Here is a 22,502-nt window from a genome sequence, read left to right as displayed (position 1 = left end):
CGTGCGGATGTCAGTTTTTTGCTTCACTTTTTCTGTGCCTTGGACGCAGAACACAAAAAATAAATGTCGGCACCAGTTTGCAGATCTCTAAATTGGGACAATTTAAGACGGTAAAGAGAGGTCACTCCACAGTACGGACAGGTGGGAGGGCAGTGAGGAATGTCCTCTTAGAGTATCCATCAGAAAGAGCATTATCCAAGGTAAATACTGTGTTATTCTGATAAATATTTTTAACTGCAGATTGCTCACCTTTAGAATAGATACCGAAGAAATACCTCCCAGGGTGAGCAGATATTAATGTAGAGGACTATCCACCTCAACGGGGTCCTCTTTTGAACAGCCTTCCCTTTTTATCCCCACAGAGAACTCCACAAAAAGTTGATTGTCTACTGGATGGTCCTTGGCATGAATGTAAAAGCTCTGTTGGGATCCAACCATTGGAGAGTCTTTCCGGGGATTGAGAGGGAGGAACGTAGGCTGGTAGAGTGATGGATCATCCATCTTAGAAGAAAGCCATGACATTAGGCAAGAAGGCTGGCCGAATCCTTAGCCCCAATTTGCCCGAAAGAAAGGTGGTGTAGGGCGGTTGCACAGACAGTGCCTGAAGTTCACTCATGCGATGAGCTGAAGTGATTGCAATGAGGAAGTGAGCACTTTTGCATCGACTTGATGGGAGTTGTAGTGAACATCAAGACCAAGGTAAGGTCCCACTATGGCATCACACATGGTTTGGCAAAGAACGTTTGTTAAACCTTTAGAAAAAGCATCAAAATAGATGGTTTAAACAGGTACAGTTCCATGTAACACATAGAGACTGAAAGGACTGACAAACTTTAATAGTACCCACTGCAAAGCCTTGCTGGGACAAAAACAATTAAATATTCAACAGTTTGGCTTGCAAAGGGTCTGTTATGCGGACTCCACACAAGGCTAAAATTTGCCCCAGTGCTCAGTAAAAATGGACTTCGTAGATGAACGTCTGCCAGCAAGGATGAAATCTACAACCTCAGGTCAAATGCACTCAACTTTCAACGCTCATTCTCCAATCATGGAGGTGTAGATTGTGCAGTTACAGGTGCGGACCTCTGCCCTGCTGCTGTAACAGGAGATCCTCTCAGAGTGGCAACCTGTTTGGGAACAGACACTCATGCCACAAAGCTCCAGGTACCACACTCTTCTGGCGCAATCCAGAGCCAATAGGATGACTTGGGCCCTGTTGTTTCTGATATTAAGATCTTTGGGCAGGAGAGGCAATGGCAGGAAGGCGTACAGGAGTCCGTTGTTCCATTCATCTGGAATGCATCTCCTTGCAAAGGATTTTTGGGGAAATCCAACATGAAAAAGTTTTGACACTGCACTTTCGTGACGGTAGCAAAAAGATTTAGCCAACTGTCTGATGATGCCTTGTGCTACCTCAGATCGCAGTCTCTATTTGTGGTTCCGCAAAGCACCACTGGCTGATCTTGTCTGTGTTGATATTCAAAGATCCTGCCAGATGGATCATAATCAGGGATATGCCATGATATTCCAGCCAACTCCAGAGGTGCCGATTCTCTTGGCACAGTACCTCACTCCGCCCTGCTGGTTGCAGTACCACATGGCGGAGGTGTTGTCCGTGAAAACCTGTACCAGCTTCCCCTTGATGGATGATAGCAAGGCATTCAGTGACAGACAAAAAACTTGCAACTTCAACAGATTTTTGGGATATGGAGACAAGAGTCCTCTGAGCACCACCTCCCCTACATAACCTCCACATCCAGCAGGGACGCATTTGTTACCATTGTCAACTCCGAATGAAGAGGGGCCTGCTACTGGTCCAACTGCGGTCACCACTGGAGGTCACGTGCAGTTACCTCCAAAACCTGGATGGCATCGGACAGGCTGCATTGGAGCTGGGCCCATTGGGACTTCAGATTCCTCTGCGGAACCCCAGGTTCCACCTGTCATAGTTGACAGCAGGTTGCATGAGGCCAAGAGGCCATCAGGCCAAGAAGCCTCAGAGCTGCTCTCACTGTGATGCAGGACTAAGACTGAAACATCATATCATAGTCCTAGGTCCTGGACTCGTTGCAACGGAGCAAAGACCCTGAACAAGATCAGCACAAATCACACACTTGGTCACATCCTAAATAGTTTGAATCAGTGACGCCCTAAGTTCTTCCAAGAACATCATCAAAATCTTGCTGGCCATATCTCAGAGGGAATGCATTTATACTCTTAACACCTTGGGTGCTACAGGCAATTCCCGCTGGGTGCTGTTACTCCAGATTTCCCATTGTTTGTGACAAGGTCAACTCGTCATAAGCACAGCCCAGGTAAAACCCATGACGAGTTGACCTTGTCATGAGCACTGAAGAGGTTAATAAACAAACTGCATCCACTGACCACAGTGCTAGGCTGGCCTAGGAGAAAATGCAGTTTTCTGAATTCTTCAATCCTCTTGAAACTCCCTGTCCCGGGGGGCTTTAGGGAACTAATTGAGATTCAACTTGCTGGTGGAAGCCTGGACCACCAGACTTTCTAGAGTATGTCACTGTGTAATGAAAACTGGGTCACCAGAAGCCAATCAATGGTGTCTGGCTACCTACCTATTCACAGGTGCACATGAACAGTGTTTCGATTAAGTGCCCTTTAATGTATCCGTAAGAGCTTAATTAAATGGTTGCAAGGGCTCAGATGAGGCAAGCCTAGGTGGCAAAACCTTAGGAAGAACATTTGTCTTGACTTTAACAGGAGGCAGTTGTAGGTCCAAGGCCTCAGCTGTCAATCTAATTACTGCAGCAAATGGAGCATTCTCTCCCGATGTTGCTCCAAGAGATAAAATTAACCATGTAGCACTGTAAGTATCAAGCCCACTGGCCTTATCTAAGTTTATGTAAAAGCAGTCATCATCATAATCCGGGGGTAAATCATTCTGATCATTACCATCTCTGAGTGGTGGCAAGCACTGGTTAGAGACAGAGCCCAAACGACAGTGGAGCCTCGGAGGATGCCTTTGCGGTAGTGGTAGCATAGAGTCAGACTAAGGTCCTAGGGGTTCAGATGGTACTGAGGATGGATATGCTGGCGGTAATCTGACTAGGAGCCCCAGCGGCTTTTTGGGGAATGAAAGTGCACCAGTAGAAGTTGAAAGGACTGGAAAAAATATGAAGCATGGCATCCTTAAAGGCCAAGACATGCTGTGGTGTCGCTGATGGCCCTGCAAACTTGGGCCACTTTGGGATCATCTGCAGAATGGACCTTTAACTGGAGACCAGAAGCTAGATCGAGTGGCACATATGCCTGTGCTATATCTCTTTCGAGAGAGAATGGAGGGAAGGGATTGAGTCCTGCTTCACCTTCTTACACTTGGACTTTGACCTACTGAACTGCAACACAAAGATAACTTCTTGTGAGAATGTGTAGGCAAGTGCCCTTTTTGACATGGTTATCCCCCACTTTTTGTCTGTGATCTAATGCAACTTTGAAAGTGGCCTGGGTCCCTGCTAACCAGGTCCCCAGTACCAGTGCTCTTTCACTAAACAGTACCATTGTTCCACAATTGGCAGCACTTTAGACTCCAAGTAACTCCCTATTATATGGTACCCCTAGTAACTAGGGCATTGGGGCTAAAGAGGGTCCCTAAGGGCTGAAGAATGAATTGTGCCACCCTAAGGGACCCCTCACAAAGCTCTTGAAAACTACCATTGAAAGTTGTGTGTCTTGGTGCAGAAAAAAGTGATGAGTCAACATTGCACACATCCCCGTGTACCATGACTGCCAAGCACTACATGTGGTATTGGTAAGTCACCCCTACAGCAGGCCTAACATCCCTGAGACAGTGTGCACTGTACCCATGTATTAGCATATCTGCAAGAGTGGATGTGTCTCTATGATATCCAAGTCCATTCCTAAGTACCACAAGTGCACAGGGAAGCCATGACAAGTACATGGGCTGGACACTCGTGATTACGAGTTCCCTGGCTACATGATGACTTTACTGTAGCCCCAGAGGTTTTGGGCTAAACATCTCATGTTAATAAACCTGCTCTGATGCCAGTGCTGGATTTATTAACACTTTCCTTGCTCATGACGAGCTCAGCTCGTCATGAGGCACGGTAGCGCTATGCTCATGACGAGCTGAGCTCGTCATAACCGCTAGAACGCTCGCACGCAGGAATAATTTCCCCGCTGTGCGGAACGTTAGAAAACGGGTGTGGTCATGAAGAGCTCTGCTCGTCATGAGCATTGCGCCGCCGTGCGGCGTGACGAGCCGAGCTCGTCACAAGCACGACGGCGCCACGCACGGACCCCGCACAGAAGGTGTGAAACAGCCCCACAGCAAAGGGGTTAATAAATGCCCCCAAAGGGCACCTTAGAGGTGTCCCCTGAAAACCTGCTGATTACTAATGTGTCGACTGACTGGTCTCAACCAGCCTGCCACCCTAGACAAGTTTCCACCCTCCTAGGGTGAGAGCCATTTCTCGCAGAGGTCTGGAACAAAGCCTGCACTGGGCAGAGGTGTTTACACTCCCTCCACACAGGAACTGCATTCCAGGGCAGGAATCTGCAAAGGCCCTCCCTGCCACCTTTGTTATGCGACCAATGCCTTTCCCTGTACTGACCCCACTTTTTTGGAAGCACGATAGGTGGTGAAAATGAGTAACATTAGGAGGTGTGCCCACGCCAAGCCAGAACCACCCCTAAGGTTGGCTAGCTAATGTGGACACCACATTTTCAGATTCCTCCATTTTGTTTTGGATGGAACTAGCCTTCTAGGGTCAGGGTTTTGCCCACTTCCCACAGGAAGTGGTCATATTGAGGGCGCACACACCCTAAAGGTAGGTAGCCCATTTACTACCTGTCGCTCCCCTTAGCGCTACCACATTGAGTATTTAGGTGGCACCCCTGAATCTAAAAGCTCAAATTCGACTGATCTAGAGAAGAAAGATGAAGAGTCGCTCCCTGGCGAAAACTGCAGAAAACCTGTGATTATTTGGGCGTGCAACCCTGCCTGTTTGCAACTCTCTAACAATTGTGACAGAGTGACTCGTCCTCCAAAGAACCGTCTGTCTTGCTCTAAGGCCCCTTGCGCCCGAAGCCCTTGTTTGGGAGCTCTCTGACTTGCCCACAAGTCCCCCTGTGCAGCCTGTTCCCAGGTGGCCCCCTTCCCCGTTCCATGCACAGCTACCAACCTAACCAGCACCTTGTCCCCGGCTAGAACTGTGAGTAGTACTTTGGACCTTGGCCCAGAACAATCCAAATCCCAGAAGGGGGAACCCCCCCCCCCCACCCCCAAACAGACTATACTTACTCTTATGGACATATGTCCTTTCTTCCATAGGATTGAATTGTGCGTAAAGGCACACAAACAAAAACAAAAACAGTACTTACTTTTGAAGAAGTTTTTTTCTAATTTGGTCTTGGATTTAATCTTTTAGTGTGCGTCTCATTTATTGCCTCTGTGATTACAACAAATGCTTAACACTACCCTCTGATAAGCTTAACTGCTCGTCCACACTACACAAAAATAAGAGTGTTAGTATCTACAGAGGGGCTTCAGGAGCAGTGGCAAGTCAGCGCTCTTGACTTAGAGTGGGACATACGTGAGGTCTGTACCTTCTTCTTGTGTTAGGTGACATACAGCTTCATGGTCTCGGATTGCCTTTGGGTGCATGAGGTCACACTCATTTCATGACTTGGAGTCGAGCCCAGAACTCAGGCACTGTGCAGGTTAGTGACAAAAACCTGTTTCGGCTGGTCAGTGGCTAACATCTGTTTTTGGTAGTCACAGCATGATTTGAAGCCTGTCGTGTTAGGAGGGGACATCGCTCCTTTGCTTACTGGGTTTAGTTTCTAGGATCGTCGAAAACCAACAAAAAAGAGGAGAGCTCTAGATCCACATTTGAAGCCACAGGAAGAAAGGAACCGACATTGGCACACAGGGGTGGTGATTATATGCAGCTACACCCTGGCACTTCGGGGTGAAGCAAAGTTGACGCAGAGCCACACAGAGCCACATAGCAGCAAACTGGAGCACTGCTATGAAAACATTCCTGATCCAGTATGGCACCTGGGGAATATTCTAAAAGTGAGGACTCTGCGGTTAGGAGTATCCATCAGGACAACATTTTGACATATAGGTGTAGACAATATTAAAGTAAAACAGATAGCACATACTGAAAATACTGTATTTGTGTAGGCAATATTTTGACTACAATAATAATGTACCACAATTTTCTGGTACCCGATATCGTATGATACAACCAGGTTGAACGAATGATGGTGTTATGGCAGTCTCCATCATGTGCAACATTGGTACATTTAAGCCCTTTGAATGTTGTTAAAAAAGATTTTGGACTTTATCAATCAGGTAATTAATTCAGTTATTAAGAAATCATCTCATATGTATCTAGAAGTTTCAGTAGCTGACCGCAAGTCTAACTAGTTCTAGTGTATTTTTATTTTATTTTTAGTGTTTTATGAAGCAAGAACATGACCCAGTTGGGTGTCAGAGCGCTTTACAGGAAAAACAAGAGGTATTTGTAGTGCAAAAAAAAAACAATATACTAAAGGAGAAAAAACCAAGGAGAGCTATTTGTAGTGCACAAGAAAACAATATAGAAAAGAAGAAAAAACAAAACGAGAGGTATTTGTAGTGCACAAGAAAACATAGAAAAAGAAAAACAACGAGAAGTATTTGTACTGCACAAAAAACAATATGGAAAAGGAGAAAAACAAAAAACCAAGAGGTATGTGTAGTGCACAACAAAACAATATAGAAAAGGAGAAAAAACAAAAAAACAACGAGAGGTATTTGTAGTGCACAAGAAAACAATATAGAAAAGGAGAAAATTAAACAAGCATTGGAAATGCAATAGGTCTCGCATTAGGAAAGTTTGAGCTATTGGTATTGTAAATGATACTTTTTGTATTTATGTGTTGGTTTTGAAAGTAGCAAAATTAATAGCTTTGTCAGTTACAATGTCAATAGTTTTAACTTTTGCAAATGTGACACCTATAGCATTTGTAATGCAATGTGTGTTGTATTTACGTGACTTAGATGTCTTGATATTACAAATAACAATGGCTTTTAATTTTGTAAATAATTAATACTTAAATAAAAGTTATTGTAATTTATAATGGCAATAGCTTAAACGTTTGTAAATAACTTTTGTGAAGATTATGTTCAGTGTATTTTATTGTGACGAAAATCCAAGAACATTGCATTTGCACCTACACACACACAGAGCCACACACATATAGATGTGGTGGTGGTGGATCTGGGGGATATGGTGGTGGTGGATGGGGTGGTGGTGGTGGATGGGGTGGTGGTGGTAATGGTGGATGTGGTGGTGGATGTGGTGGTGGTGGTGGATGGGTTGGAGGTGGTAGATGGGGTGGAGGTGGTGGATGGGGTGGAGGTGGTGGATGGGGTGGAGGTGGTGGATGGGGTGGTGATGTGATGGTGGTGGATGTGGTGGTTGTGGATGTGGTGAAAGTGGTGGTGGATGTGGTGGTGGTTGATGAGGTGGTTGATGAGGTGGTGGATGAGGTGGCGGATGAGGTGGTGGATGTGTTGGTGGATGTGGTGGTGGTGGTGGATGCGGTGGTGGATGTGGTGGTGGTGGTGGATGTGGTGGTGGTGGATGCGGTGGAAGTGGTGGTGGATGTGGTGGTGGTGGATGTGGTGGTGGTGGATGCGGTGGTTGATGCGGTGGTTGATGAGGTGGTGGATGAGGTGGTGGATGAGGTGGCGGATGAGGTGGTGGATGTGCTGGTGGATGTGGTGGTGGTGGATGCGGTGGTGGATGTGGTGGTGGTGGTGGTGGATGTGGTGGTGGTGGTGGATGCGGTGGAAGTGGTGGTGGATGTGGTGGTGGTGGATGTGGTGGTGGATTTCATGGTGGATGTGGAGGTGATGGTGGATGTGGTGGTGGATGTGGTGGTGGATGTGGTGGTGGTGGTGGATGTGATGGTGGATGTGATGGTGGATGTGGTGGTGATGGTGGATGCGGTGGTGGTGGAAGTGATGGTGGTGGGTGTGGTGGATGTAGTGGTGGTGGATGCGGTGGTGGATGAGGTGGTGGTAGTGGTGGTGGATGTGGTGGTGGTGGATGTGGTGGTGGATGTGGTGGTGGATTTCATGGTGGATGTGGAGGTGATGGTGGAGGTGATGGTGGATGTGGTGGTGGTGGATGTGATGGTGGGTGTGATGGTGGATGTGGTGGTGATGGTGGATGCGGTGGTGGTGGAAGTGATGGTGGTGGGTGTGGTGGATGTAGTGGTGGTGGATGCGGTGGTGGATGCGGTGGTGGATGAGGTGGTGGATGAGGTGGTGGTGGTGGATGTGGTGGTGGTGGATGTGGTGGTGGTGGATGTGGATGTGGATGTGGTGGTGGATGTGGTGGTGGTGGATGCGGTGGTGGATGTGGTGGATGCGGTGGAAGTGGTGGATGTGGTGGTGGATGCGGTGGAAGTGGTGGTGGATGTGGTGGTGGTGGTGGTGGTGGATGTGGTGGTGGTGGTGGTGGATGTGAAGGTGGATGTGATGGTGGATGTGGTGGTGATGGTGGATGTGGTGGTGGATGTGGTGGTGGATGCGGTGGTGGATGCGGTGGTGGATGCGGTGGTGGTGGTTGTAGTGGATGTGGTGGTGGTGGTTGTAGTGGATGTGGTGGTGGTGGTTGTAGTGGATGTGGTGGTGGATGTAGTGGTGGTGGGTGTGGTGGTGGTGGTGCATGCGGTGGTGGTAGATGCGGTGGTGGTGGATGTGGTGGATGTGGTGGTGGATGTGGCGGTGGATGTCATGGTGGATGTGGAGGTGATGGTGGATGTGATGGTGGATGTGGTGGTGGTGGGGGTGGTGGATGTGATGGTGGATGTGGTGGTGATGGTGGATGTGGTGGTGGTGGATGTGGTGGTTGTGGATGTGGTGAAAGTGGTGGTGCATGTGGTGGTGGAAGTGATGGTGGTGGGTGTGGTGGATGTGGTGGTGGTGGATGCGGTGGTGGATGCGGTGGTGGATGCGGTGGTGGATGCGGTGGTGGATGCGGTGGTGGATGAGGTGGTGGATGTGGTGGTGGATGTGGTGGTGGTGGATGCGGTGGTGGATGTGGTGGTGGATGTAGTGGTGGATGTGGTGGTGGATGCGGTGGTGGTGGTGGATGTGGTGGTGGATGTGGCGGTGGTGGATGTGGTGGTGGTGGATGTGGCGGTGGTGGATGTGGTGGTGGTGGATGTGGCGGTGGTGGATGTGGTGGTGGTGGATGTGGCGGTGGTGGATGTGGTGGTGGTGGATGTGGTGGTGGTGGATGTGGTGGTGGTGGATGTGGTAGTGGATGCGGTGGTGGATGTGGCGGTGGATGTCATGGTGGATGTGGATGTGATGGTGGATGTGGTGGTGGTGGATGCGGTGGTGAAGTGGTGGTGGATGCGGTGGTGGTGGTGGTGGATGTGGTGGTGGTGGATGTGGTGGTGGATGTGGTGGTGGATGTGGTGGTGGATGTGCTGTGCTTTTGTGCTGAGTGGTCGCTCCCCAGTGTCTCTGGCGACATCTGGTATCGTTGTGCTGCGCTTTAACGCTAAACTGCCTCTTAATTAATTGCCTGCAGTCTGCCTTGGTTGCCGCTTCGCTTTATTTGCTTTTTATATTTCCACTGTAACTTTTACTTTGAATGCGCGATATCCCCCGGCGCTCTGCTTTGATCACCCCTCCGCTGCCATTTTGTTTGTTGTTGTCGTCCCTTAAGCCCGCCCCGCCTCCCAGCTGAGCCGCCCTCCCACAGACTACATACAGCGCTACCATACCTGGAAGCGCTGTGACTCCCTCTTCGCTTTTGTGCTGAGTGGTCGCTCCCCAGTGTCTCTGGCGACATCTGGTATCGTTGTGCTGCGCTTTAACGCTAAACTGCCTCTTAATTAATTGCCTGCAGTCTGCCTTGGTTGCCGCTTCGCTTTATTTGCTTTTTATATTTCCACTGTAACTTTTACTTTGAATGCGCGATATCCCCCGGCGCTCTGCTTTGATCACCCCTCCGCTGCCATTTTTCTTTTTGTTGTCGTCCCTTAAGCCCACCCCGCCTCCCAGCTGAGCCGCCCTCGCCCCTCCCCCTCCACTATCCATATATGACAGATGCTCTTTCGCGCAGCGTTCACGCGCAGCGGTCGCGCCCCATTCGCGCCAAAGGTAAGCCCGTCTACACCCGTCCGCGCCTGGACCGCGCCCAGCGCCAGTCCCCCTGGTCCTCGTATTACCCTCCCTCCCTGCATTACCTACGATGCCACCACCCTCCTAGCCCTTAACCCCGGCCGTTCCCCCACCTGCGTCCAAGCCGCTCCTGGACACACCCACGGACCCTTCTCATGCAACTCCTGCAAATTCTACGGCACCAGGAACAACTCCTCATCCACGATCACACAACAGATATCCGACCCCAACCACCTACAATGCATCTTGCTCAACGCCATTGACCTCTGGAACCTACTAGACACCATCTCTCCGGACGTCGCCTTCCTAACAGAAACATGGATGAACGCCTCCTCAACCCCAGACATCACCATTGCCATCCCGGAAGGCTATAAGATCATACGCAAGGACCGTACCGGCCACACAGGAGGAGGTATCGCTATCGTCCATAAGAAATCCATCCGCATCTCAACCAGCTCAGACGTCAATCTCGCCAACTCTGAACACCTTCACTTCCACATCCACATCGACCCCAAAACCACACTCAGAGGCACCCTCCTGTACAGGCCACCAGGACCCCGAGCACAGTTCAGTGAAGACATCACAGACTTCATCACTCCACACGCGCTCCCCTCCGAGGATTACATCCTTGTGGGAGACCTCAACTTTCACCTTGAAAAGAACAACGACCGCAACACCACCACCCTTTTGGACAACCTCGCCAACCTCGGACTTAAACAACTTGTCACCACCTCCACCCACATCGCAGGTCACACACTCGACCCCATCTTCACCTCCAGCAAACATGTCTCCTTCAGCCACACCACAGCTCTCCTTTGGACTGACCACAGCTGCGTTCACTTCACCTACAACAAGCCCACTTCCAACAACCACCCCCAACCCACTCTGCAAAGAAACTGGAACAAAATCACCATCGACCAGATCTCCTCATCGCTTCTTCTAAACCCCCCAGCCCACTCTTCAAACCCAGACCAAGCAGCCACCAACCTCACCCAATGGTTATCCAACAGCGCCGACATCTTAGCACCACTGAAAAAACGACAAATCAAACTAGGCAGCAAGAAAGCCTCCTTGTTCAACGATGATCTTAAGAAATCCAAGAAACTCTGCCGCTCCCTTGAGAAGGCCTGGAAAAAAGATCCAACCACCAGCACCAAAGACGCCTTCAAAAACGCAACCCGCATACACCACCAACTGATCCGGTCCGCCAAAAAAGCCGCTTTCAAGGACCGACTAGATAACAACGCCCACAACAGCAAAGAATTATTCAACATCGTCAAGGAATTTACCAACCCCTCGGCCAACTCCAACGACATCACCCCCTCTCAAGCCCTCTGCGACTCCCTAGCCTCATTCTTCCACAGCAAAATTGCAGACATCCACAACAGCTTCGGCAACCGACCCGAAGACCAACCCTCCCAACCCCCTTCAGGACCCCCACCCCCCTGAACATCCTCAACAACTGGAAGCCTATCTCCACTGAGGACGCCATCCGTCTGATGAACTCTATCCACTCAGGATCACCCACAGACCCATGCCCTCACCACATCTTTAACAAAGCAGACTCCATTATAGCACCACACCTCCGAGACGTCATCAACTGCTCCCTCAACTCCGCGACTTTCCCGGAAAGCTGGAAACATGCTGAACTCAGCGCCCTCCTGAAGAAACCCACAGCTGACCCCACCGAACTCAAAAACTACCGCCCTATCTCACTCCTTCAATTCCCTGCCAAAGTTATCGAAAAAGCTGTCAACAATCAACTCGCCGCCTTCCTCGAAACCAACAAATCCCTCGACTCCTCACAGTCCGGCTTCCGAGCCAAACACAGCACTGAGACCGTACTCATCGCTGCAACTGACGACATTCGATCTCTACTGGACAACGGAGACACAGTCGCCCTCATCCTCCTCGACCTCTCTGCAGCCTTCGACACAGTCTGTCATAGCACCCTTCTACAGCGCCTCAGTAACGTCGGAATTCAAGGAAAAGCACTGGAATGGATCACTTCGTTCCTCACCGGAAGAACGCAGAGAGTCCGCCTCCCACCATTCAAGTCAGAGGCCACTGAAGTCATTTGCGGCGTGCCACAAGGATCTTCTCTCAGCCCCACCCTCTTCAACGTTTACATGAGCCCCCTTGCGACCATCGCTCGCCAACACAACCTCAACATCATCTCCTACGCTGACGACACTCAACTGATCCTCTCACTCACCAAAGACCCTAACACCGCCAAAACCAACTTACACGAAGGAATGAAAGAAGTAGCCGAGTGGATGAAGCATAGCCGTCTGAAACTGAACTCCGACAAAACAGAAGTCCTCATCTTAGGCACCTCCCCCTCCGCCTGGGATGACTCTTGGTGGCCAGAGGCCCTTGGAAAGGCACCCATCCCGACAGACCATGCACGAAACCTGGGCATCATCCTGGACTCCTCACTTTCGATGACCAGACAAGTAAACGCCGTTTCATCATCTTGTTTCAACATTCTTCGCATGCTCAAAAAATCATTTCGCTGGATCCCCACCGAAACTCGTAAAACGGTCACCCACGCACTGGTCACTAGTCGCCTGGACTACGGAAACACCCTCTACGCCGGCACCACTGCAAAACTCAAGAAAAAACTCCAACGCATCCAGAACGCCTCTGCCAGGCTCATACTAGACATCCCGCGTAAAGAACACATCTCTGGTCATCTGAAAACCCTCCACTGGCTCCCCGTAAATAAGAGGATTACTTTCCGCCTCCTAACCCACGCACACAAAGCACTTTACGAACTTGGACCCGAATGCCTCAACACACGACTGTCCTTCTACACCCCCTCCCGTCAGCTACGATCCTCCAACCAAGCTCTTGCCACTGTACCTCGCATCAACAAAACCACCATGGGAGGCAGATCCTTCTCCTACCGGGCAGCTAAGACTTGGAACTCCCTTCCCACCCACCTTCGCCTTACTCAGAACCACCTAGCATTCAGAAAGCAACTTAAAACTTGGATATTCGACAATTAATTCCCCACCCCTCCGCAAGCGCCTTGAGACCCTACGGGTATGTAGCGCGCTATACAAATCTTTTGACTTGACTTGACTTGACATGGTGGATGTGGTGGTGATGGTGGATGTGGTGGTGGATGCGGTGGATGTGGTGGTGGTGGATGCGGTGGTGGTGGATGCGGTGGATGTAGTGGATGCGGTGGTGGTGGTGGATGCGGTGGTGGTGGTGGATGCGGTGGTGGTGGATGGGGTGGTGGTTGTAGTGGATGTGGTGGTGGATGATGCGGTGGTGGATGCGGTGGTGGATGCGGTGGTGGATGCGGTGGTGGATGAGGTGGTGGATGAGGTGGTGGATGTGGTGGTGGATGTGGTGGTGGTGGTGGTGGTGGATGTGGTGGTGGTGGATGTGGTGGTGGTGGATGTGGTGCTGGTGGTGGATGTGGTGCTGGTGGTGGATGTGGTGCTGGTGGTGGATGTGGTGCTGGTGGTGGATGTGGTGGTGGATGTGGTGGTGGTGGATGTGGTGGTGGTGGTGGATGTGGTGGTGGATGTGGTGGATTTCATGGTGGATGTGGATGTGGATGTGGTGGTGGATGTGGTGGTGGATGTGGTGGTGGATGTGATGGTGGATGTGATGGTGATGATGGATGCGGTGGTGGTGGAAGTGATGGTGGTGGGTGTGGTGGATGTAGTGGTGGTGGATGCGGTGGTGGATGCGGTGGTGGATGAGGTGGTGGATGAGGTGGTGGTGGATGTGGTGGTGGATGTGGTGGTGGATGTGGTGGTGGATGCAGTGGTGGTGGTGGTGGTGGTGGTGGTGGTGGATGTGGTGTTGGTGGATGCGGTGGAAGTGGTGGTGGATGTGGTGGTGGATGTGGTGGTGGATGTGGTGGTGGTGATGGATGTGGTGGTGATGGTGGATGTGGTGGTGATGGTGGATGTGGTGGTGATGGTGGATGTGGTGCTGGATGTGGTGGTGGATGCGGTGGTGGATGCGGTGGTGGATGCGGTGGTGGTGGTGGATGCGGTGGTGGTGGTGGTTGTAGTGGATGTGGTGGTGGATGTAGTGGTGGTGGGTGTGGTGGTGGTGGTGCATGCGGTGGTGGTAGATGCGGTGGATGTGGTGGTGGATGTGGCGGTGGATGTCATGGTGGATGTGGAGGTGATGGTGGATGTGGTGGTGGTGGGGGTGGTGGATGTGATGGTGGATGTGGTGGTGATGTGGTGGTGGTGGTGGATGTGCTGAAAGTGGTGGTGGATGTGGAAGTGATGGTGGTGGGGGTGGTGGAAGTGATGGTGGTGGATGAGGTGGTGGATGAGGGGGTGGATGAGGTGGTGGATGTGGTGGTGGTGGATGTGGTGGTGGTGGTGGATGTGGTGGTGGTGGATGTGGTGGTGGTGGATGTGGTGGTGGTGGATGAGGTGGTGGATGTGGTGGTGGTGGTGGATGTGGTGGTGGTGGATGCGGTGGAAGTGGTGGATGTGGTGGTGGATGTGGTGGTGGATTTGGTGGTGGATGTGGATGTGGTGGTGGTGGTGGATGTGGTGGTGGATGTGGCGGTGGTGGATGTGGTGGTGGTGGATGTGGCGGTGGTGGAGGATGTGGCGGTGGTGGATGTGGATGTGGTGGTGGTGGATGTGGTGGTGGATGTGGCGGTGGATGTGGATGTGATGGTGGATGTGGTGGTGGTGGATGCGGTGGTGAAGTGGTGGTGGATGTGGATGTGGTGGTGGATGTGGTGGTGGATGTGGTGGTGGTGGATGCGGTGGATGTGGTGGATGCAGTGGTGGTGGATGGGGTGGTGGCTGTAGTGGATGTGGTGGTGGATGTGGTGGTGGGTGTGGTGGTGGGTGTGGTGGATGCGGTGGTGGTGGATGCAGTGGATGAGGTGGTGAATGAGGTGGTGGATGAGGTGGTGGATGTGGTGGTGGATGTGGTGATGGTGGATGTGGTGATGGATGCGGTGGATGTGGTGGTGGATGTGGTGGTGGATGTGGTGGATGTGGTGGTGGTGGTGGATGCGGTGGTGGATGTGGTGGTGGTGGATGTGGTGGTGGTGGATGTGGTGGTGGATGTGGCTGTGGTGGTGGTGGATGTGGCGGTGGTGGATGTGGCGGTGGTGGATGCGGTGGTGGATGTGGAGGTGTATGTCATGGTGGATGTGGATGTGATGGTGGATGTGGTGGTGGTGGATGCGGTGGTGAAGTGGTGGTGGTGGATGCGGTGGTGAAGTGGTGGTGGATGTGGTGGTGGTGGATGTGATGGTGGATGTGATGGTGGATGTGGTGGTGGATGCAGTGGTGGTGGATGTGGTGGATGCAGTGGTGGTGGATGCGGTGGATGCAGTGGTGGTGGATGCGGTGGATGTGGTGGATGCGGTGGTGGTGGATGGGGTGGTGGTTGTAGTGGATGTGGTGGTGGGTGTGGTGGTGGTGGATGCGGTGGATGTGTTGGTGGTGGATGTGGTTGTGGATGTGGCGGTGGATGTGATGGTGGATGTGATGGTGGATGTGGTGGTGAATGTGGTGGTGGATGTGATGGTGGATGTGATGGTGGATGTTGTGGTGGATGCGGTGGATGTGGTGATGGTGGATGCGGTGGTGGTGGTGGATGTGGTGGTGATGGTGGATGTGGTGGTGATGGTGGATGTGGTGCTGGATGTGGTGGTGGATGCGGTGGTGGATGCGGTGGTGGATGCGGTGGTGGTGGTGGATGCGGTGGTGGTGGTGGTTGTAGTGGATGTGGTGGTGGATGTAGTGGTGGTGGGTGTGGTGGTGGATGTGGTGGTGGTGATGGATGTGATGGTGGATGTGGTGGTGATGGTGGATGTGGTGGTGATGGTGGATGTGGTGGTGATGGTGGATGTGGTGCTGGATGTGGTGGTGGATGCGGTGGTGGATGCGGTGGTGGTGGTGGATGCGGTGGTGGTGGTGGTTGTAGTGGATGTGGTGGTGGATGTAGTGGTGGTGGGTGTGGTGGTGGTGGTGCATGCGGTGGTGGTAGATGCGGTGGTGGTGGATGTGGTGGTGGATGTGGCGGTGGATGTCATGGTGGATGTGGAGGTGATGGTGGATGTGGTGGTGGTGGGGGTGGTGGATGTGATGGTGGATGTGGTGGTGATGTGGTGGTGGTGGTGGATGTGCTGAAAGTGGTGGTGGATGTAGAAGTGATGGTGGTGGGGGTGGTGGAAGTGATGGTGGTGGGTGTGGTGGATGTGGTGGATGAGGTGGTGGATGAGGTGGTGGATGAGGGGGTGGATGAGGGGGTGGATGTGGTGGTGGTGGATGTGGTGGTGGTGGATGTGGTGGTGGTGGATGTGGTGGTGGTGGATGTGGTGGTGGTGGATGAGGTGGTGGATGTGGTGGTGGTGGTGGTGGATGTGGTGGCGGTGGAAGTGGTGGATGTGGTGGTGGATGTGGTGGTGGATTTGGTGGTGGATGTGGATGTGGTGGTGGTGGTGGATGTGGTGGTGGATGTGGCGGTGGTGGATGTGGTGGTGGTGGATGTGGCGGTGGTGGAGGATGTGGCGGTGGTGGATGTGGATGTGGTGGTGGTGGATGTGGTGGTGGATGTGGCGGTGGATGTGGATGTGATGGTGGATGTGGTGGTGGTGGATGCGGTGGTGAAGTGGTGGTGGATGTGGATGTGGTGGTGGATGTGGTGGTGGTGGATGCGGTGGATGTGGTGGATGCAGTGGTGGTGGATGGGGTGGTGGCTGTAGTGGATGTGGTGGTGGATGTGGTGGTGGGTGTGGTGGTGGGTGTGGTGGATGCGGTGGTGGTGGATGCAGTGGATGAGGTGGTGGATGAGGTGGTGGATGAGGTGGTGGATGTGGTGGTGGATGTGGTGATGGTGGATGTGGTGGATGTGGTGATGGATGCGGTGGATGTGGTGGTGGATGTGGTGGTGGATGTGGTGGATGTGGTGGTGGTGGTGGATGCGGTGGTGGATGTGGTGGTGGTGGATGTGGTGGTGGTGGATGTGGTGGTGGATGTGGCTGTGGTGGTGGTGGATGTGGCGGTGGTGGATGTGGCGGTGGTGGATGCGGTGGTGGATGTGGAGGTGTATGTCATGGTGGATGTGGATGTGATGGTGGATGTGGTGGTGGTGGATGCGGTGGTGAAGTGGTGGTGGTGGATGCGGTGGTGAAGTGGTGGTGGATGTGGTGGTGGTGGATGTGATGGTGGATGTGATGGTGGATGTGGTGGTGGATGCAGTGGTGGTGGATGTGGTGGATGCAGTGGTGGTGGATGCGGTGGATGCAGTGGTGGTGGATGCGGTGGATGTGGTGGATGCGGTGGTGGTGGATGGGGTGGTGGTTGTAGTGGATGTGGTGGTGGGTGTGGTGGTGGTGGATGCGGTGGATGTGTTGGTGGTGGATGTGGTTGTGGATGTGGCGGTGGATGTGATGGTGGATGTGATGGTGGATGTGGATGTGGTGGTGAATGTGGTGGTGGATGTGATGGTGGATGTGATGGTGGATGTTGTGGTGGATGCGGTGGATGTGGTGATGGTGGATGCGGTGGTGGTGGTGGTGGATGGGGTGGTGGATGTGGTGGTGGATGTAGTGGTGGTGGGTGTGGTGGTGGTGGATACGGTGGTGGTGGATGTGGTGGATGTGGTGGTGGTGGATGTGGTGGTGGATGTTGCGGTGGATGTCATGGTGGATGTCATGGTGGATGTGGAGGTGATGGTGGATGTGGTGGTGGTGGTGGTGGATGTGTTGTTGATGGTGGATGTGGTGGGTTGGAGTGCCTGATCATAAAGAAATACTGGTACGGTATGCATACAATACAGAGGGAGTGTAGTCCAGAAGCCAGCTGAAACGTCTTTTAAGTTCACACTCTTGGGCCTGATGGATGATTAGGCAGGGTGCAGAGCATCCGGAACCATGGGGAGGAAGGGCTTCATTATTGCCAAACGGATATCACTAATATCTGAAGATCCAAAGTTGCGCCTTTGGTTACGGAATGGAAAAAAGGGAAAGCGATTTGTGACTAGGCAGAGGAGGTAGCTTAGATGAGCAGAAAATGCCCACAAAATCATAAGACAATCTGACGACCTTGGAACGTTTATTCTGATGGTACCACAAATCTAGGAGTTGGCTGGGGGATCGAAATGTAACTCATATTGAAATAGGTATTGTTTCAAAACTGTTTTGAATTTACATCAAGTAGCTGTACATGAAAATGCCCTTGTACGTTTAGCATGCATGAGAAAATCCATAAACAGACTTATATTAAAAAACTGAAAATAAATCCTTCGAATGTAGGATACATTTAATAAAGCGTGAGATGAAACATGAACTTTCAGGGGCTTCCTTCCAGGAAGCCCCTGGCTGGAAACATTACATTTTCTGCAAGCCTAAAACAACAAGCTGTTTCAAGACAGGAGAAAAAGGTTTTTGAGGGAAGTCCAGTGCAGGGGGGCACCAGGAGAACTTATGGATGGTGGTGGGGCAGTTTTGGGGAAGAGCAAAAGAAGAGATAGTACGTGATGATCGAAAGAGCACGAAAATACATTTTTAAACCAAGGTAACTTGTAATTCTTTTCCTTCAACTTAATTAGTTGAAGGGTACTCTTATAATGAATTTGTCAGTGAAGTCAATCTACAATTGTTTCATATGATCTAGATTATATTATTATTTAAAGTTTTTGCAGTAACACGTCTTAATTTTACTGATGATCAGTTGGTGTGGATTTAATTTACAACGTGCACCCAAAAAAAAGTGCTTACTATAACTGTGTTTCAGGATAAAAATAATACCGACATCGGCGCAGAATCACTGATTCTGCATCTTATTTCCCAAAACCTTTTCGTTATCCCCAATCCCTAGATTTATTAGGACTCCAGTTAAAGGCAATTCTGGCGGAGAGAAATAACAGGGTTTTTAACTGCCAATTTGTAATGAGGGCCACATCAGTCTTGGCACTAAAAACGACTAGTTTAGCGTAAGAGAAATTGAGGCGATTTGAACAAAAACTACCTAAAGAGTAAAGTCCTAAGGTTTTTCCAAAAAGGCAGATTTTCTTTTTGTAATCTGCTGCAGAGTCAGCAGAAGCTGATTTCATATTTTGGGAAACAGAATGCTGAAAAAACAACCCCCCCCCCCAATCCATATAGTAAGTATATTAATCATGGGCTGCTACAAGAGCAATAGTGTTCGAAATGTCAAGGGATGGTACTGTTTCCAGTGATGCACATGCCCATATTACGCAAATACACTGAAAAGGAGCAAATGTAGCGTTTTGCAGGCTTTACTTAGTTCAGCCAGAGCAGCAGAGAGATATGCTCTCTGCTCAGGCGGGCTGGAGCCTGTCAGAGATCTCCATGCCTTCAAAGCAGCAACCATCTCGGCAGCATGTGTTGAGGCACTGAAGCTTAGATGTTCACATTATCTTTTTGAAAACACAATTTCGAAGTATGGTATACAACCAATAAAACGCTTCTAATTTAGAAAGCGGAGCTGCACACAGGAGAGTTACTTACAGGAAGCGGAAGAGCTACTCGTTGGAGAAGCCTGATCTAGAACCATCCAATGTAGCATTGAATACCAAAGGAATATGTTGTGCTCTAAAAATGCAATAAACAAACATTTCTGACATCAATCCTGGATAAATTGTGCGTTTCAAAAGGAAACGTTACATCACGCATTAATTCAGAGGCAACTGATCACTTGTTTCCAGGCTACAGTTCTAAAGGGGCTGTATTTTAGAAATTCAAGATCTGCAAACGTGTATGCTACTTGTTTTGATCCAGTTTGTATAGGTTAATTCTTCAAATGATTTGTTTCTTTCACTCAATATGAACAGATCTTTTGGTTTTGTGTGCAAGTGCAGAGAGCCCACTGGGAGTTCTGACCCGGACTTCCACAGGATTCATGAAAACTGTACTTGAATTTCATGCAGGATTTTTTAAATCTGGAGAATAAAAGTTTGGAATGTGAACAAAATACTGCAAATAACTGTGATTAAGTGTTCGATACGGTCCGGTAGTAGCCCGATTACCTCCTTCAGTAACAATGTGTGACTAGATGTGCACTGTCATATTTATGCACAATCATTTATATTACAGAGATTATTTAGTATGAGACCTGTAAAGGTTGAAAATTATTACAATGTCAGTACTTGTAATTGTCCTTTTAAAGCCGTACTACTATCCCCAGTTTCCAATGTAATTTCTCTCGAGACGTTTTAAACAGAAAATGGTTTTCAAGACGGATTGAAGGCAGAGAAGGGGGGGCGGGGAGAAATGCGACACAGCGGGCAGGGGAGGGGGCGGAGCGGGGAGAGGGTGTTAAGCAGCAGGGGCCTTTAAAGTGAAGCTAAGCTTCACTTCAAAGGTGTGGGAGGAGTGCGGCTGAGGGAACAGCCGGCGATTTGGTGCTGTGCACGCGCATTTTAGGTCAATGCGCTTGCGCATTGACCTAAAAGCCACGGGCACAGTACCAAATCGCCCAGTTAGGTAAAGTCTGTTTAAGACGCTATATATCGAGCTCCCTCTCAATGCCCATGCGCATTGAGATAGGTCGCTCGACCTAAAACGAGAGATATTTGTAGTGCACAAGGAAACAGAAAAATGTAAAAACTAGAGGTATTTGTACTGCACAAGAAAACAATATAGAAAAAGAGAAAAAACAACGAGAGGTATTTGTAGTGCACATGAAAGCAATATAGAAAAAGGAAAAACTAAAAAAAACTAGAGTTATTTGTAGTGCGCAAGAAAACAATAGAGAAAAGGAGGGAATAAAGGCATTGGTAAGACTCAGTGGGGTGACCGAGCACTTTACAGGAACATGGAAGATAGTTCTAGTACAAATGGTAAACAATAGAGGTGAACAAGGATTAGTCAAATAGGCAAAAATACATAATCAAGTAATAGGAGGGAGATGACTAAACTTTACATGATACTGATGGAATTATAGAAAAGGCTAACCTAACCTTTCGTGAAAATGTGGAATAGCTTAAACACATGGGGGGGGGGGGGGGCTCTGTGAACAACTTTGTAAGGACATAAAAAAGCACTATGCTGCATGAGTGCTAGAAGAAGAGATCTCCAACAAGAGCAGGTTTAATTGCTATGCCCTGTGCTTCCGGTCAGGTGAAACATCTGGCAGATTGGTTTGTGTTGACCAGGGCCACTGGAATCATGCGAATTTGTGGCGTTTTCGGCATGATATGAATTTGCCGCTTTTGCCACATACTCCATCATCTCTTACATAGTCAGCAGATTTCAGCAAAAAGTTACTAGAAACACAGCAACATGTTATGGCGTAGTGGAAGGCCCTTCACAACTTTTTATTGCTGGTTTCTGTATGTGGGTGTCAAAGTGGTACTTATGAGGTGAAACGTTTGCCCAGAAAGTGTTAACATTTGTAAAAATGCCAAAATAACGAGGCAAAAGTAACACAAAATGTGCTGCATTAAGCTTCAAATTTTGCCTTTCCTTGCCACAACTTTACTCAACCATGCCACATAATTTGGCCCTACCCTGCCGCCTAATTCAAGTATCCCTGGTACTGACCCCCTCTGCGGGACAATGCTTATTTGCATACAACTGGTTCCGGTCTGTATTTCATAGACCAAAAACAATGGATTATTCCTAGAATATTTGCCAATCTAATAATAATTTTTGCATTCTTCCATCACATTTATTTTCCACAGTTGTACAAGTCAATAATATTAACTGAAGGTGTCCGTGTTACTTTCAGGAAACCGGAAGTGCACCAGAGAGGTGCCAATGTAAGACGTCACCTCGACTGGCAAAGGACCCGGCAGCTGTAGCCAGCTTCTTCCCTGTGATGCTCCGCCCTAGAGATGAAATGAAAGCCATCACCAATTCTATACATTTTAATGCCTTTTCTAGGCGAGCTTGTAACCAATGAATCTATGGAAGGTCCTCTTCATGTCGCTTCCATGTTTTTGATGTTCTCCATATGCATAACAACTCTTGCTATACATGCTCAATTTAAATAAAATAAAGTTTGTGATTTATTTTTTCAGTTGCTAAGTACTCCTTCGATGCTACCGCTAACAAGGGGAGAGCGCAACCAAGTTGTGAAAGTTCCTCTGAGTGTATGCGGGCGTTCTGAGATAGGCAGGGAAAAGGTACTTTAAGGTTCTCCTTGTATCTCGTCCCAGAAGGGGTGGATTTTCTTAGAGCTGAACGTGCAGTAGGGAAGGTACCTTTGCTCCAGTTTGCAGTGCCAGCACCACCTTGGACAGGAGATCCTTTGACGAGTGGTCCTGGAGGGGGTCTACCAATGTCCAATGCAGTGCTTGAAATGAAAAAAATAGAAGTGCAGGTACTCTGTACCGG

The 22,502-nt window shown here is 50.0% G+C and overlaps 1 protein-coding gene across 1 annotated transcript in view; it reads left to right on the top strand.

The window, feature by feature from the left end:
- The window catches only part of LOC147665964 (interleukin-1 receptor type 2-like), a 95,226-nt gene extending 73,051 nt beyond the window's left edge, over positions 1-22,175 (top strand). Inside the window, exon 6 of the mRNA XM_086949374.1 lies at positions 21,895-22,175. Coding sequence (XP_086805500.1) covers positions 21,895-21,929 — 35 coding nt within the window. The 3' untranslated portion in view covers positions 21,930-22,175. The remainder of the gene's footprint in view (positions 1-21,894) is intronic.
- The last annotated feature ends 327 nt before the right edge of the window (positions 22,176-22,502 follow it).

The sequence above is a fragment of the Lissotriton vulgaris genome, unplaced genomic scaffold (genome assembly GCF_964263255.1).
Source record: "Lissotriton vulgaris unplaced genomic scaffold, aLisVul1.2 SCAFFOLD_1529, whole genome shotgun sequence".
Classification (NCBI taxonomy): Eukaryota; Metazoa; Chordata; class Amphibia; order Caudata; family Salamandridae; genus Lissotriton; species Lissotriton vulgaris.
Note: the sequence above shows the minus strand (reverse complement) of the source record. Positions and strands in the feature narration are given on the sequence as shown.